Source organism: Pyrgilauda ruficollis, unplaced genomic scaffold (assembly GCF_017590135.1).
Source record: "Pyrgilauda ruficollis isolate IOZ18807 unplaced genomic scaffold, ASM1759013v1 scaffold200, whole genome shotgun sequence".
NCBI classification, from domain to species: Eukaryota; Metazoa; Chordata; class Aves; order Passeriformes; family Passeridae; genus Pyrgilauda; species Pyrgilauda ruficollis.
Window position 1 is genome coordinate 761,165 of NW_024519208.1, and position 14,076 is coordinate 775,240.

Sequence of the window (14,076 nt, forward strand, 5' to 3'; positions counted from 1 at the left end):
CCCCTGCCATGGCAGGGGCACCTTCCACTATCCCAGACTGCTAGAAGCCCCATCCAGCCTGGCCTTGGACACTTCCAGGGATCCAGGGGCAGCCACAGCTGCTCTGGGCACCCTGTGCCAGGGCCTGCCCACCCTCAAAGCCAGCAATTTCTTCCCAATATCCAATTAAACCTACTCTTTGCTCATGTGCTGGGAAGGGAGGACATGGGGAAGAGCAGGGGTGGGATTTTCTCTTCCTCTTTTCCAAGCTGCTTCTGAAAACTCTTAGAGTGGCAAAATGCAAAGGGATAAGGGAGAGCACAGGCAGGAAAATAAAATAATGCTTCTGTAAAAGCAGAGGAAAAATGGGAGGGAAAGGGGAGTTCTGGCAGTGTGTCCCCGTCTGCCAGGTCCTGGTTGCCAGCAAGGTGCCCCTCAGGGAGGGAAGTTCATGTTAATGGGGTGGCTGAGTGGAACCAGGGGATTTCAAAATCTGAGGAGGTGGAGGGAACAGATGAGGATGAACAATTTGTGGTTGTTGATGGATGAAAGGTGTGTGAAACATCTAAGCCCTTCTCCAAGATTAGAATTTTTATCTCTTTCCCACTCAACCTCTGTTTCTTCAAGGAGGATCAGGAACTGTGGGAAGAACCATTTTGGGAGCAGCCTGGATGCTCTCTGTTGGCAACGGTGGGTTGGGCCAGTAGAGAGGGAGGCTGAGCTGCAAGGGCCCCCCAAAGTCAGTGCTGGGGCTCTGAGCACTCAGGGTGGTGATGGCTCCTCCTGGCACCCCCATCCTTTGGATTTTGTGTTCCTGGAGCATGTCCCAGGGCCAGGCTACAGCCCCCCATCCTCTGAGGATGGGCTTTAGGGACAGGGAGCACCTTTCCCCAGCAAAGGGACACTACAGCAGGCAGCACTTGGAGAAATTGAGCAAGAAGTGATCTCTTGCATCAATTTTCCACATGGAAAAGGAGGCCGTGCTCTGACCAATCTTTGGTGGGTTGAGGAGCACCTGCCAGCCTGAGCTTTGGAGCAGTGATCACATCCCTTCCAGGGTGGAGTCTTCCCCTGTCCCTGCAGGCTGGTGGCATTTTGGGGCCCTGGAGATCCTGAGGAGGATCCCAGGTGCAGCCAGTGCCCACCCTCCTACACAAGTCCTGTCACCACTCAGACTGATCTGACAGGAGCGGGGAGCAAGGAGGGAAACTGGGGAGCTGCAGGGTGGAGTGGCCCTTTGGGTAAGGGAGCAGTGGAATGTGTCCAGCCAGATTCCTGCCCAGTGTGTCTCTGTGCTGGGAGCTGGTGTCACAAACTCCATGAGCAGCAAACTCTGTGGGATAGGCAGGGCTGGAGGGATCTGCCTGGCCCAGGAGAGAAGGAAATCAGGTCTCAGTTTGAGGGGAGCAGGATGCTGCCAGCACATCCCTGAAACCTCTGTAGGCTGCATCCCTGCCCTTTCTTCCTGTCCTGGTTGGGCTCTTTGGTGTCACCCCAGCCCAAGCCCTCTTCCCCTCCTCAGGATCCGCCCCCCAGCCCGAGTCCCCTCCCAGGGACAGTGAGGAAGGGGCTGATCAGCCCCTGGCGTGGAGCCGGGGGAGTACAAAGCTCTGATTTAATCCCTGTTGTTCCCTGCAGTGACCCCAGAGAGGGACAGTCACTGCTCCTCACCCCAGTCCAGCCCATTCTTGGGGTGGTGACCTTGTGGATCACAGGGTGCACACCTGATCCAAAAGCAGTTTGAAAGGAAAAGCACTGATTTCTGTTCAGCCGTTGAGTTTGAGCTCATGGATGTTCTTTGGATGAACATGGGGCACGATGGGAGCTTGGCTTTAGGAGGCACCCTTCAGCACAAAGCCAAGAGGGGCTGCACTCACATAGCACCTGGGGGAGATGCTCTCCCCAGCCAGGGCTTCCACAGGGCTCCCTGCTCTCCTGAAAGGCACACTGTGAGGGGCTCTTGAGTTGCTTCCATCAGCCACAGCTTCAGCTCCACAGGTGATGGAGAAAATCAGAGCCCCTCAGGACAGACTGAGCAGGGACCTCTGGGCTGTGTTGCACTGGATGGAATAACCTAAATTTGTCAAAAGGATAAGAAAATAAATTAGAAAGTGCCAAAGGAGGGACACGGAGCTGGGGAAGGCTCTGAGGGGGGCTTGTTGGGGTGGCTGGGCAGGGACAGGGGCTGGGCTGAGCATCCCTGAGGGTCCCTCCCAGCTCAGGATATTCCAGGATTCCATTATTCTAAACCCCTGAATGGAAACACCATCAGTGCTCTGAATGAGAAGCATCCCAGGCTGCTGGGTGGGGGGCTTTGAACCAGGTGAGCAGGTGCAGAACCAATGTCTGAGCCCTCCATTGCTCCCTCCTCCAAGTTTCCCAACTTTGAGTCTTTGCTGCTGCTGGAGGACAGGAAACCTTCTGGGGCATTCTGAGCTTCCCAGCCTGGGCTGGGGAGAGGTGACAGGAGCATCCCTGGCTGTCCCGGGTCAGTGCCAGGACACCGCACAGTGACAAACCAGCTGGGAGGATCCCAGAGGATGAGGAGGGTGAGGAGGGCTTTTCTAAGTCACCAATTTCACAATTTACCATTCATCTTCAGCAGGGACAGGCGGGGAGCAGGGTGGTTAAACAGAGAGGAAACTGATAAGCCATAACAGATTTCTTTCTAGTAATTATTTCTAGTAATTAGCTGCCTTTCAGAGCAGTGTTCCTAATCGGGTGGGTATTGTCAGTGCTTGTAGATTGGGGTCTTCCTGGACAATGGGTATAATCAGGGGGTGGTCGCTGCTCCTGGCTTTTTAACTTCTTTTTTTCCTCCCCGTTTTTAATCCCTGACTGTGTTTTGCCTCCCCTGTTCCCCCAGGCCAGAATTCTAATGGAATTCTAATGGAATTAGCAGTGTGGGGCTGGGGGAGGTGCATGGTGGGTGGTGGCTGTGCTGGGGCTGGGGTGATGTGGGGGCACTGGTTCTGCCAGTGGGTGCTGGAAAAACTTGCAGGCAGCATTTAAATATTTTTTCTTGGCCTGTCAAGTGCAGGGCCAGGAGTTGGACTTCGATGATCTCTGTGGATCCCTTCCAACTCAGGCTGTTCTGTGATTCTGTGGTCTGAGAAATGACAAACCCACGATTTATTATTATTTAAAAGCAGTTTGCTCCAGTGGAGGTGAGATGCTGCCATGATCCAGGGTGCCAAAGCCAATCCGTGACACTGCCGGAGTGGGTGGGAACCTCTGGGAAGAGCAGTTTCTGTTTTTCCACCTCGTCTCCAAGCTCAGAGGCAGATGTGCACTTGGGAGGAGTGGCACAAACGGCGTGGGGGGTTCCTCTGGAAAAGCCCTGGGTGAAGGCAGGGCTGGGGGAGGCTTCCCAGAGCCCCACACAGCCAGATCCTGCAAGAGGGAACATGCTGGGAGAGGAGAGAGGCTGGGAAAGGCTCCTTAGGCAAGGCTGGAGGCAGCACAGGCAGATTTGGAGTCAGGAGAAGGAGCTGGCAGGGGGAAAGACAGGAGGGGGATGCCAGGAAGATCTGGAAATGCTGAATGCTCTCAGCCAGTGTCTGGGTGCCCTGACTCGAGGTGCCTCCATTGTGCTTCACCTCCTTCCAAAGGAAACCCTTTTCCTCTTTGAGGGATTTATTCCCACATCTTCTCCTCCTCCTCCCACAAGATCCCTTCACATCCATCTGCAGGATTTCAGTAATTCTGCTGGGAGCAAGGTGGGGTTTGGAGAGATTCCTGGTGGGTTTTTCCCAAGTTACTGAGACTTGCCTCCATCCTGGTCCTTGCCTCCTTCCTGGGCCTTTGCCACCTTTCCTGGTTGGTGCCCTGGGCTGTGGCTACCAAGGGGTGACAGGGTGGGTCTGGGCTTGCCACCTGTGCCATCTGCATGCCCTTCTGCTGCAGAAACAGCTCCTTCTGCTGGCAAGGTCAGCCTTTCCTTGCCCAGCTTGTGCACCTTTTGAATTTCAGCAGGCTTAGGTACATTCCAGTCCAGAAAGGTGCCATTCTTCCTTCAGCCGTGTTTTCATAGACATTTAAATGTAAAATCTCTTGTGCTGAGTTTTTTACTGTTTTTTTCCCTTGGTATGTGATGATGGAGGGTGCAGGAGCTGGGGCTGGCCAGGGCTGCCCTCTCTTTCCCAATGTCTCCCATCCCATGGGGCACCCACAGACCCAAGGGTGCAGCAGTTGCTGAATGAGGAATGAGAGACATCCAGAGAAGGTTGTGGGTTTGGTGCAGTGCAGAGCTGCCACTGGGTGCTGCCCCATCCCTGGGCAGGATCTGACACTTGCCTTGTTAAACTTCAAATGGTTGGGGATTGCCCAGTGTCTCTTCACCTTCCCACACACGTCCAGGAGCCCCTGGTTCAGCCCAAGTTCTCTGGTGATGGCAGAGACTTGGATGAGCTTTAGGGTCCCTTCCTACCCAAACCGTCCTGTGATTCTGTGATTCCCCACTGCAGTCACACATGGAAGCTTCAGTGTGTTATCAGATGGGAGACCTGGCTGCTGCTGTCCAGCCAACCCCCGCTGGCATTACCCTGCTTTTCCTCTGCTTTAGGAGTAATCAGAACCTGCCTGATGCCACAACCTGCTGTGTCCTTTCTGCCCGTGGCTGGTGCTGCGGTGGATCGAGCTCTTAAGCTGTTTTAGAAATTAGGTCATTTAGGAGATCCATCCTTTGACATTCTGACCTTTGTTTACTTAACGTTTAAGCCTCTGAAAGGCAATGGCAGCAGCACCAGGGGCCTCCGGCTGTCACTGCATGGAAGGAGGGGGAGGCTGAGCCATGCCAGGACCTTCCCAGAAGGAATGGGGGTCTGGGGCTTGGGGGTCATAGTGGGGGAATCCACTCTAAAATTTCTGGGTTGAGTTCATGACCTCCATGGTAAGGTTGCAAAATGAGCAGCCTCCTCTCTCTTCCCATCTGGCACATGAATCACAGAATCCTGGAATATCCTGAGCTGGAAGGGACCCACAGGTTGATGAGTCCAGCCGCTGTCCAGAGGGTCCAGCTGTGGCTGCCCCTGGATTCCTGGAAGTGTCCAAGGCCAGGCTGGATGGGGCTTGGAGGAATCTGGGACAGTGGAAGGTGTCCCTGTCCATGGCAGGGGCTTTAAGAGATGGGCTTTAAGATCCCTTTCAGCCCAAACCACTCTGGCATTCTCTGGTCTCTGGGCCCTGTCCTTCATGGGGGATGGTTTGAGGCATTTTGCTTCCCCTCCCCTCTTCATCTGCTCTCAGTAGTGTGGGGAGGGTCCTGCCAGCCCCAGCGTCGCCCCAGTGCATTAACCTGCATCTTAGTGGCCTTGGGGCTGGCTTTAGGCTAAGCAGATTGGCAAAATCCCACTCCTCCCAATTTTGCTCACTAAGCCAGACCAGAGGCAGGATGTGATCTGTGATCCCCTTTTCGTGAAGGGTTTGGGGGTGGGGGCTGGTGGAGTGCCTGTTCCCCACGAGAAGAGTGTCTGGTTTTGCTTTAGAGGGATGGAGAGAATCCCAAAGGACACTGTTGTGCCTCCAGCTGCTGCAGGCACAGCACAGAACCATTCCCTTCCTCCCTTCCTTGTGTCCTTTGCTGCCCTGGCACTCCTGGCTGCTGCTGGCTGGGGCCATACTGTGTCCAGGGCAGTGACCATGAGGCAGGAGAGTGCCAGGATGTTTTGGAGAGGGAACATCCCAGCAGGTATCTGGGCTCCTTTTTTTTTGGCCCTTCAAAATGTTATTTTCAGCTGCATGTGTGCAGGGTGAGGTGGTTGTGAGAGAAGCCCTCATTGATCCTGAGTGCCAGGACAAGGCAGAATGGCTTCCCAGGGCCAGAGGGCAGCGATGGATGGGATATTGAGCAGTGTGGCCAGGCCCTGGCACAGGGTGCCCAGAGCAGCTGTGGCTGCCCCTGGATCCCTGGAAGTGCCCAAGGCCAGGCTGGACAGGGCTTGGAGCAGCCTGGGACAGTGGGAGGTGTCCCTGCCATGGCAGGGGTGGCACTGGGTGGGCTTTATGGTCCTTGCCAACCCAGATCCTTCTGGGAATCTGTAACTTCACAGGGGCACGTGGGCACTGCGGGCATGGGGCTGTCCCCACACAGATCCCAGCTGGCTGTGAGGAGCCACAGGTTTGGGAAGCTGAACCTCCCCCAAGAGAGGGGCAGAAAGTGCCCAGTGCCCTGTGCAGAGCAGGAGCTCAGCTCTTGTTTGCTGGGATTGCATTTCCTGTTGTCTGGAAAGCACCCCCGGGGTCTGTCACTTGTCCTGGCCCTTGGTCTGCTCCAGCCCTGCCCCTGCCAAGTCCAGCTGGCTCTCGGTGTCTGCAGGGAGCTTTTGGCTCGGGGCTGACACTGCCAGTTTTCATGGCCACAAACACTTCCCTGTGCCACTGCAGCTCTGGGCTTTTGGTAGTTTTGGACCTGCTCTCTGTGAACTTAAAGCAGCTCCTGCTTTAGCACAAGCTTTTCAGGCTGTCCCTTCATGGGAGGGCAGGGTGAGCTGCCTCACAGGAACAGGATTTGTCTCTTGGCAGGATCCAGGTGCCTGGGGGCAAAAAAAAAACCCTCCACTTCCCTCTTACCCCAAACCTTGTCTTCTCTCCTTCTGCAGGGAAGAGCAGTGAAAGAGCCTCCTACTCCACATTTGGAAGAGACACAGGGATGCCAGGACTAAACCAGGTAATGATATAATGCAGTGAGATTTTCTGCTTCATTTACTGGCTCCCGAGAGCAGGAGTCTGGTAATGAAAACCAGCCTGGATTTACATCTCATCTTCATGCATGGGGTCCTGGGAAGCCTCTGCTCTGCTCCAAAACCTCTGTGGAGTGTTGGGGCTTCATACTGGTGTGTGCTGCCGGCTCAGAGGAGTTGTCAGAGGTTAGAAAATGTTGGTTGTAGCAGCCTCTTACTTCTTTCCTAATCTTCTTCAGCCTCGCTCATTTTGTTATTGTTACTCCTGGTGTGTATTTGATCAGCCGTGACCCAGGCACGCTGCCTTGCTGGGGAGTTCCAGGGAGTCAGATCCAAGCAGCACCTTTCCCTGTGCCAGGCTGGCTGTGGGCAGGGGAGCATACCAGGAGGCTCCTTCCCCCTCCACTGCCTGTCCTGGGCTTTCCCTCTCCCTCCTCAGCAGCATCTCCCAGCTCCCTGGCCAGTGTCCAGTGTTCCAGTTCTGGTCTCTGGGGTGTTTTCTGTGCTGCTGCAGCATCATTTCAGTGACTGTCAAGTGGAGCTTTAGTTTATGGTGGGGCTGTTGGTGCAGGACCTGCAGCAGGAGCTCTCTGTCCAGCCCTGGGGCCAGCACCCCTGGCACAGGGTGCCCAGAGCAGCTGTGGCTGCCCCTGGATCCCTGGCAGTGCCCAAGGCCAGGGGGCTTGGAGTGACCTGGGACAGTGGAAGGTGTCCCTGCCATGGCAAGGGGTGGCACTGGATGGGTTTAAGGTTGCTCCCAACACAAATCCTTCTGGCACTCCATGATCTCCACAATCCTGGAAGGAACCAGAGCCACCTCTTGCAGACACAGCCCAGCCCTGTTGGGTCACCCCGTGTGAACCCCTGGGCTCTGCTGGGGAGAGCAGCTTTGCTTCCTGTGGGGAATACCAGAGGCGTCAATCTGAGCCCAGAACACAGCAGAGCAACCCTGAGATAACCTCCCCTGCTGCCAGCAACATCCAGAAATAGTTTTTTGGGAAGGAGTGAGCACCTCCCTTTGATGTGTGACTCCAAGTGCCCCCTCGGTGCCCAGTGCGGCCCTGGGGAAACAGTCCCAGCATTGGAGCCAAAGGAGGAGCTTTTGGCCGGACAGCTTTTATTTTATCCATGTACACACACACACATATTACATGTTTTAATTTTACACAAATTTGTCATAATTTCCTCCTCTCTGAAGTGAGGATGTTTCCTTTGCTGGAGCAGCTGTGCTGGCTGTGCCAGAGTGAATTTCATTTACCACTGAAGCTGCTCAGAGAAAACCGGGCCCAGTGCCAAGTGTTGCTTTTGGATGTGATGGTTTTGCTGGGCTTTCGTGGAGGAGGGGGAATATAAGGTAACAGAAATGGGGGGGCAAATGGTCGGGAGAGGCAGGCACAGGGCTCAGGATCGGGTGGCAAATCCCACTTGATGTGGAGAGGAGACAAAACCCCCTTGTGGGGGGTGGGGGGAGGCCAGAGGAGCCTCTGTGGCCCCCAGAGCAGTTGTTGCTTCTGGCTCCAGTTTGGGGGAGTGAGGGGGGTTGGCTTTTTTTTTGTTTTGTTTTGTTTTTGAAGCTATGAAAAATTGTGTGATGGAAATGCCCTGGATGGGGATCAGGTTCTTGCCCAAAAATGCCCTGCTCTGGTAGGGTAGAGCTGGCAGGGCATTTTCCCCTTGTTTAACCCTGAACCATCTCCTGAGGCATCCCCAAGGAGAGGAAACGGGAAGAAAACCCCTTTCTCTGGGAAATTGCTTCAAAGTCCCAGTGTGTCTCCTGCCTGCAGGAGGAGCAGGGCAGCAGCTCCCGGGATCCCTCCGGGTGCTTTCCTTGGCTGAGCACAGAGCGGGTCCAGAGCAGAGGAAACCTGAGCAGTGGAACAGATTGCAGGAATGTCACCAGCTGTGAACACACGAGCTCCTCTTTCCCTCCCTGACCCCTTTCTGGAGGAGACAGAGTTTGAAGCAAAGGTTTTTCTTTCCAGTTTCGCAAAAGCCTGAAATCCTCCTTTATTTCCATGTGTTGCCCTCAGAAGATGGGTCAAAGCTGAGCTTTTGGGACTTGAGGGCCCTTTGGCAGCCCTGTGCAATTCCATGTAAATACACTGCACTTCCTCCCGAGGTGAGAGGGGCAGTGCTGGAGGAGAGGCTCTGTCCCAGGAGGGAGCACCCTGGGCTCTGGCTCTGCTGCTTCCCAGCGTGCCCAAGGTCAGCCGGGATAAACAGAGGGAGGAGTTTCCTGGCTTTACAGAGAGGGATTTGGCTTTTCCCTGATAAAACTCAGGAGAAAACCACCCTGAGCAGTGGCAGCACAGTTCCAGGGCACTGGCCATGACATGGGCCAGTGACATGCGGCTCATGCTGTCCTGGACATCAAGGTGAGCATGGGACCATGCTGGTCCTACCATGGCACCTGCAAGGTGACCGTGGGACCACAATGTCCCCCACCATGGCACCTGCTGGTTTGCATCCCTGGTTTGCAGAGGTTTCTTGCTGGGGTCCAGCAGGAAAGCACAAGCTGAAAGCCTCTTTTGTTCCTCCACACCTATTCCCCCACCTCCACCCCCATATTTACGGATTTGCTTTCCCTCCTGGCCCCTTGGCTCATGTTTATTTTTCCCCTCAGCTGAATTGGTGTGAAGGTGGCTCAAAGCAGCTCTGTTCTCTCCCAGCGAGTCGTTTTGCAGTGTAATTCCATGGAAGGGCTTTTCTCTCTCCTTGTTTGCAGCCTGGTTTCCTGCCCAGCGAGATGGGAATCGCCAGCCCGAGCACGCTTTCCCCCACCGGGGGCAAAGGGGGGTCTCAGTATTTTTCTTACCCCAACAATCCTCGCAGGAGAGGTGCTGAGAGCAGCATAGGTGAGTGACTGCGTGTCCCCTGGGTGCCCTTGTCAGACCTGCCTTTGGGAATGAGGACATTGATGCTGGGAATGAGGGACTGATGTTGCCATGTGTGCCCCTGGCATGAATCTGATGGTTGCTCTTTTTTTGGGGAGGGAATGCATATAAATATCTCTTTTATATATAGAGAGAGAGATCTAACCTCAAAAAAGGGGTGCTCAGAGTCAGGTACAATTTCCCTCTTTCTGGAAAATGCCAGATTAGCTGAAAGCAGCAAATGGCTCGAGGTTCTTGTAAAAACACCTCCAGCCACACTGCACATCACTCGTCCTTCCTGGCAAGCCCTGGGCTGCCGTGGAGGCTGTTCCTGTGGCTGGTGGCCCTCCTGGAGCTGCAGCAGGCAGGAGTGGCAGGAGCAGGGTGTAGGAGGCAGCAGGAGGTGCTGGAGCTGTGCCTGGGACCCAGGCAATGCTTGCTCCAGGAGCTCTCCCTGCCCACTCCACTGTACCCAAACAGTGCTTGCCCATGTCTGGATGGAGCTGGGCATAATCTTTTACCAAAGGCTGGGGTCAGGTGTGAGTTTAACTTCAGAGGGAACACAAGCTCCAGTTCCCCAGAACTTGTGTTTCTCGTCACAGTTCCCCCTGCACCCTCCAGAGCCACTTTCCTGCTGCTATTTTGGGCTTTCCCCAATGAGTGAAACCAGAAGTGACCCAGTGATGGGTGCATTTTTCAATGCTTTTCAGAAAAAGGCACCTACTCTGGTGCTGCCACTTCAGCCTGTAAAATGACTCTCTAGCATTCTGTGGGATGAATTTCTGCTCTGGAGGTACATCCGAGCAGAGTCCCTGGCTTGTCAGGTTGCTGTGTTAACACACTGCACCCCCAGCCAGGGCTTTCCTTAATTATGATTTTTTTTTAATTTATGAAAAATAATAAAAATAATTATGGAAAAATAGTTCTAAAATAATAATTATGAAAAATAGAATTTTAAAAAAAATTAGCCAGTGCTTCCCCTTGAGCCGCTTCTGGATGTTTCCCCACACCTCCCTGAACTGTCCCCTGTGTCCCCTCCAGAGCTGGAACTGGAGGGATGGGCTGGGGTCTGTCCCTGGGAAGCACATCCCTGCCTCCTGCAGCAGTAAAGCTTTCTCAAGTCTATTCCTGTGTAGGAAGCAAATGAAAATACAGCCCAGCCCTGCATGTGTTCCCTTTCTGCATCCTCTCTCCACAAACCCACTTCAGGTTAAAAGTGTTTCCAAAAAAAAATCCCAGTGAGGGTTATAACGTTAAATGTTATTACATTTATGGGCTCAGTCTCTCCCAACAAACCCTTCCTGTCCTGGGATCTCTGTGTGGGTGTGAAACCTGCCCCCAAAGGGAGTAGACAAGATTCGGAGAGACTCGTCCTTGGACATTTTCACTGTTGATGCTTCCTCAGCCACAGGACATTTGGGATCTCAGCCCTGTCTGTTCCTGCAGTTTCCAACCCTGGACACTTTTGCTGCAGCTCATTTCCCCTCCCTCTAACCCCTTGAAAACTCACATCCTCTCTTGTCTGATGCAGATGGACAGCCCAAAAAGGTTCGGAAGGTGCCTCCTGGACTCCCCTCCTCGGTAAGTGGCAGCAGTGGGTTCCCATTCGTGCCCTGGGAGCCATCCCTGCTCCCTGAGCCCCAAAACCGCCCGCACCTGCAGCCCCAAACTGACCAACAGTGGGGTGCCAACGTCAACATTTGCAAACTTTGCAGGATTTCTCCCAAATCAAAGCTGCCAGCAGCTAGGGCCCTTCCTGCTGTTAGAGCCCCAGATGCCCCCTCTGAGCTGATAGCCAGACCCTGGGGAAATTGCTTCTTTTTCCCTTGGAAAATGGCCTCCGTTTGCGGCCACTCGCACTGCCTGACACTGGGGTGCCAGCCTAAAAATTCACAAACTTTGCAGGATTTCTCCCAAACTAAAGCTGCCAGCAACGAGGACTCTGCATGCCCTGCATGCATCGCGGGCTGGGATTTTAGTGGGATGGGGAAGGGAATTCCCGTGCGGGAGAACGGGGCAGCGATGGGGAGCTCCCGGGGCAGGAGCCGTGCCCGAGGCCCGCAGCCCGAGCCGTGTTTGCCGCCGTGTCCGGGTGAAAGGCGACACCGCGGGCTCGGGTTTCGCACTTGCGCTGGGGGCAGGCAGCTGAGCCCGCTCCAGGTGTGCGCTGCTTTATAGGAAAGCTGAGCAGCCTGCAGGAATACGCTATCCCTGCTCCCGCGGCTGTTCCAGGGGAATAAACTGAACAATGTCTTTGTGGCTGCAAGTAATGGGATCTGCAGGAAAGCTAATTGGAGCGGGCTGCAGGGTTCCTGCAGGAACACGGGAGCTGTCTGGCGGCCGGGGCTGCATTCCTGGCTGGAATGTTTGCGTGCTTGGAGGGGGACGGCTCTGTCTCATTGGGCTCTGTCCCCAGCCCGGGGCCGTGCTGGAGACGTGCCCTCAGTCTCTGCCAAAGCTGGTGTGACACTGCCCCATTCCCCAGGGAACACCCCCATCCCTGGGGAAATCCGTGCTGTGGCATTCCCTGACTGCTGGTGAACAGCTGTAACCTCCGCCGCAGGCTCTGCCTTTGGGATTGGACCCGAGGTGCTGGTTCTGGAGGACAGAGGGAGGGGAGGGCACCAAGGCCTTGCCAGGTCAGGCTCACAGACCTGGGAGTGTTAGAGGATCCATGTGAATCCGCATGAGGCAGAAACCAGCTCCAAGAGTGTGTGTTTTGACAGGGAAAACCTGCTTGAGTCACAATCTGTGTCACTGCCTTGAGTTTCTGTGGGAAATTTGGAGCTTTAAACCCCAGTCGACATGTGGGGAAAACATCGCCCCAACAAATGGCCTTTATTGGCCTCAGATTTCAAAGTGCTGGGGCTTGGCCCATCCTGCTGGCAGAGCCCTGGAGGACCCTGATTCCCACAGGAAGAGCTGCTTGGCATTTGCTACAGCTCAGCCCCTTCCCTGTGTCGGAATGACACCTGCACTCCAGCCTTCCATAGGATCGTGAAATGGTTTGGGTTGGCAGGGACATTAAAGCCCATGCAGTGCCACCTCTGCCATGGCCAGGGGCACTCTCCACTATCCCAGGGTGTTCAAAGCCCCATCCAGCCTGGCCTTGGACACTTCCAGGGATCCTTCTTTGGGAAACCTGTGCCAGAAAGGAATTTTTCCCCAACATCCAAGCTAAATCTCTGTCTCTGCCCTGGCTGGTGCCTCAGCTGCCCCTTGATGCCAAAGCTCCAGTTTAGAGCACGGGCTGGTTCTGCCTCTTTGCCTCACCCTCCCTGTGCTGGGAGCTCCAGCTTCCTGGTTTGTTTTTGAACTTCCACACCTGGGGAGGCAGATCTGTGCCTAGGCAGCAGGAGAAGTGTGAAGCAGGAGTGGCCTCAAAGGCAGCGGATCAAAGGCTCTTTCTTGTCTGACTCGCCCGTGCAGGAGCCCGCCCCGTGTTATCGCTGGACCCCGTGCAAAATAAATAGGTTAATCAGCATCTTATTAAAATGAAGTGCTTTAATCTGTAATTCCCGAGCTGCTTTGAAAACTCGCCGAGGTCAGCGGCTGCAGGAGCTGAGGGTGGGTGGGTGAGCAGGGAGTGATGCCAAAGGCAGTGAGAGGGATTCAGGGGGTGTGAGCAGCAATGCCAGGCAGGGACGGGCACAGAGGAACTGTGCTGGGAACCCAGGGCCCTTGGGCTCAGTGCTTCTCTCCCAAGGAGGCCACGGAGATGCTCCCAGGGCTGGAGCCCCTCTGCTCTGGAGCCAGGCTGGCAGAGCTGGGGGTGCTCACCTGGACAAGAGAAGGCTCCAGGCAGAGCTCAGAGCTCCTTACAGGGCCCAAAAGGTCTCCAGGAGTCAAAGGGCAGGGCTGGATGGGATCTTGGGCAGGAATTGTTCCCTGGCAGGGTGGGCAGGCCCTGGCACAGGGTGCCCAGAGCAGCTGTGGCTGCCCCTGGATCCCTGGAATTGGTCAAGGCCAGGTTGGAGAGGGCTTGGAGCACTCTGGAATATTGGAAGGTGTCCCTGCCATGGCAGGGAGTAGAACGAGCTCACCTGGACAAGAGAAGGCTCCAGGCAGAGCTCAGAGCTCCTTACAGGGCCCAAAAGGTCTCCAGGAGTCAAAGTGCAGGGTTGGATGGGATATTGGGCAGGAATTGTTCCCTGGCAGGGTGGGCAGGCCCTGGCACAGGGTGCCCAGAGCAGCTGTGGCTGCCCCTGGATCCCTGGAATTGTTCAAGGCCAGGTTGGAGAGGGCTTGGAGCACTCTGGAATATTGGAAGGTGTCCCTGCCATGGCAGGGAGTAGAACAAGATGGGCTTTGGGGTCCCTCTGAACCCAAACCATCCATGAACCATCCATAAACCAGTTAGGTGCTGGCTTGGGGCTGCCCTCAGGGCATGGAGCCCCTTGGAGCCTCCCTGCAGCTCTCGAGCTCCTGGCCACAGGCTGCTGTGTCTGGGCACAGGATCCAGGGCTGGATGTGGCCCCACATCGGCTGCGGTGCCAGAGGAACCTGGGCAGGGATTTTGTGCAAGTTGGTTCCTGCAGGATTTT

General features: G+C 55.1%; 1 protein-coding gene across 12 annotated transcripts in view; it reads left to right on the forward strand.

Moving 5' to 3' along the window:
* The window catches only part of TCF3 (transcription factor 3), an 82,589-nt gene that overhangs the window by 46,437 nt on the left and 22,076 nt on the right, over positions 1-14,076 (forward strand). For all 12 annotated transcript variants that reach the window (XM_041467102.1, XM_041467105.1, XM_041467106.1 and 9 more), the window contains 3 exons: positions 6,579-6,646; positions 9,385-9,514; positions 11,064-11,113. In XM_041467102.1, the coding sequence (XP_041323036.1) occupies positions 6,579-6,646; positions 9,385-9,514; positions 11,064-11,113 (248 nt within the window). The remainder of the gene's footprint in view (positions 1-6,578; positions 6,647-9,384; positions 9,515-11,063; positions 11,114-14,076) is intronic.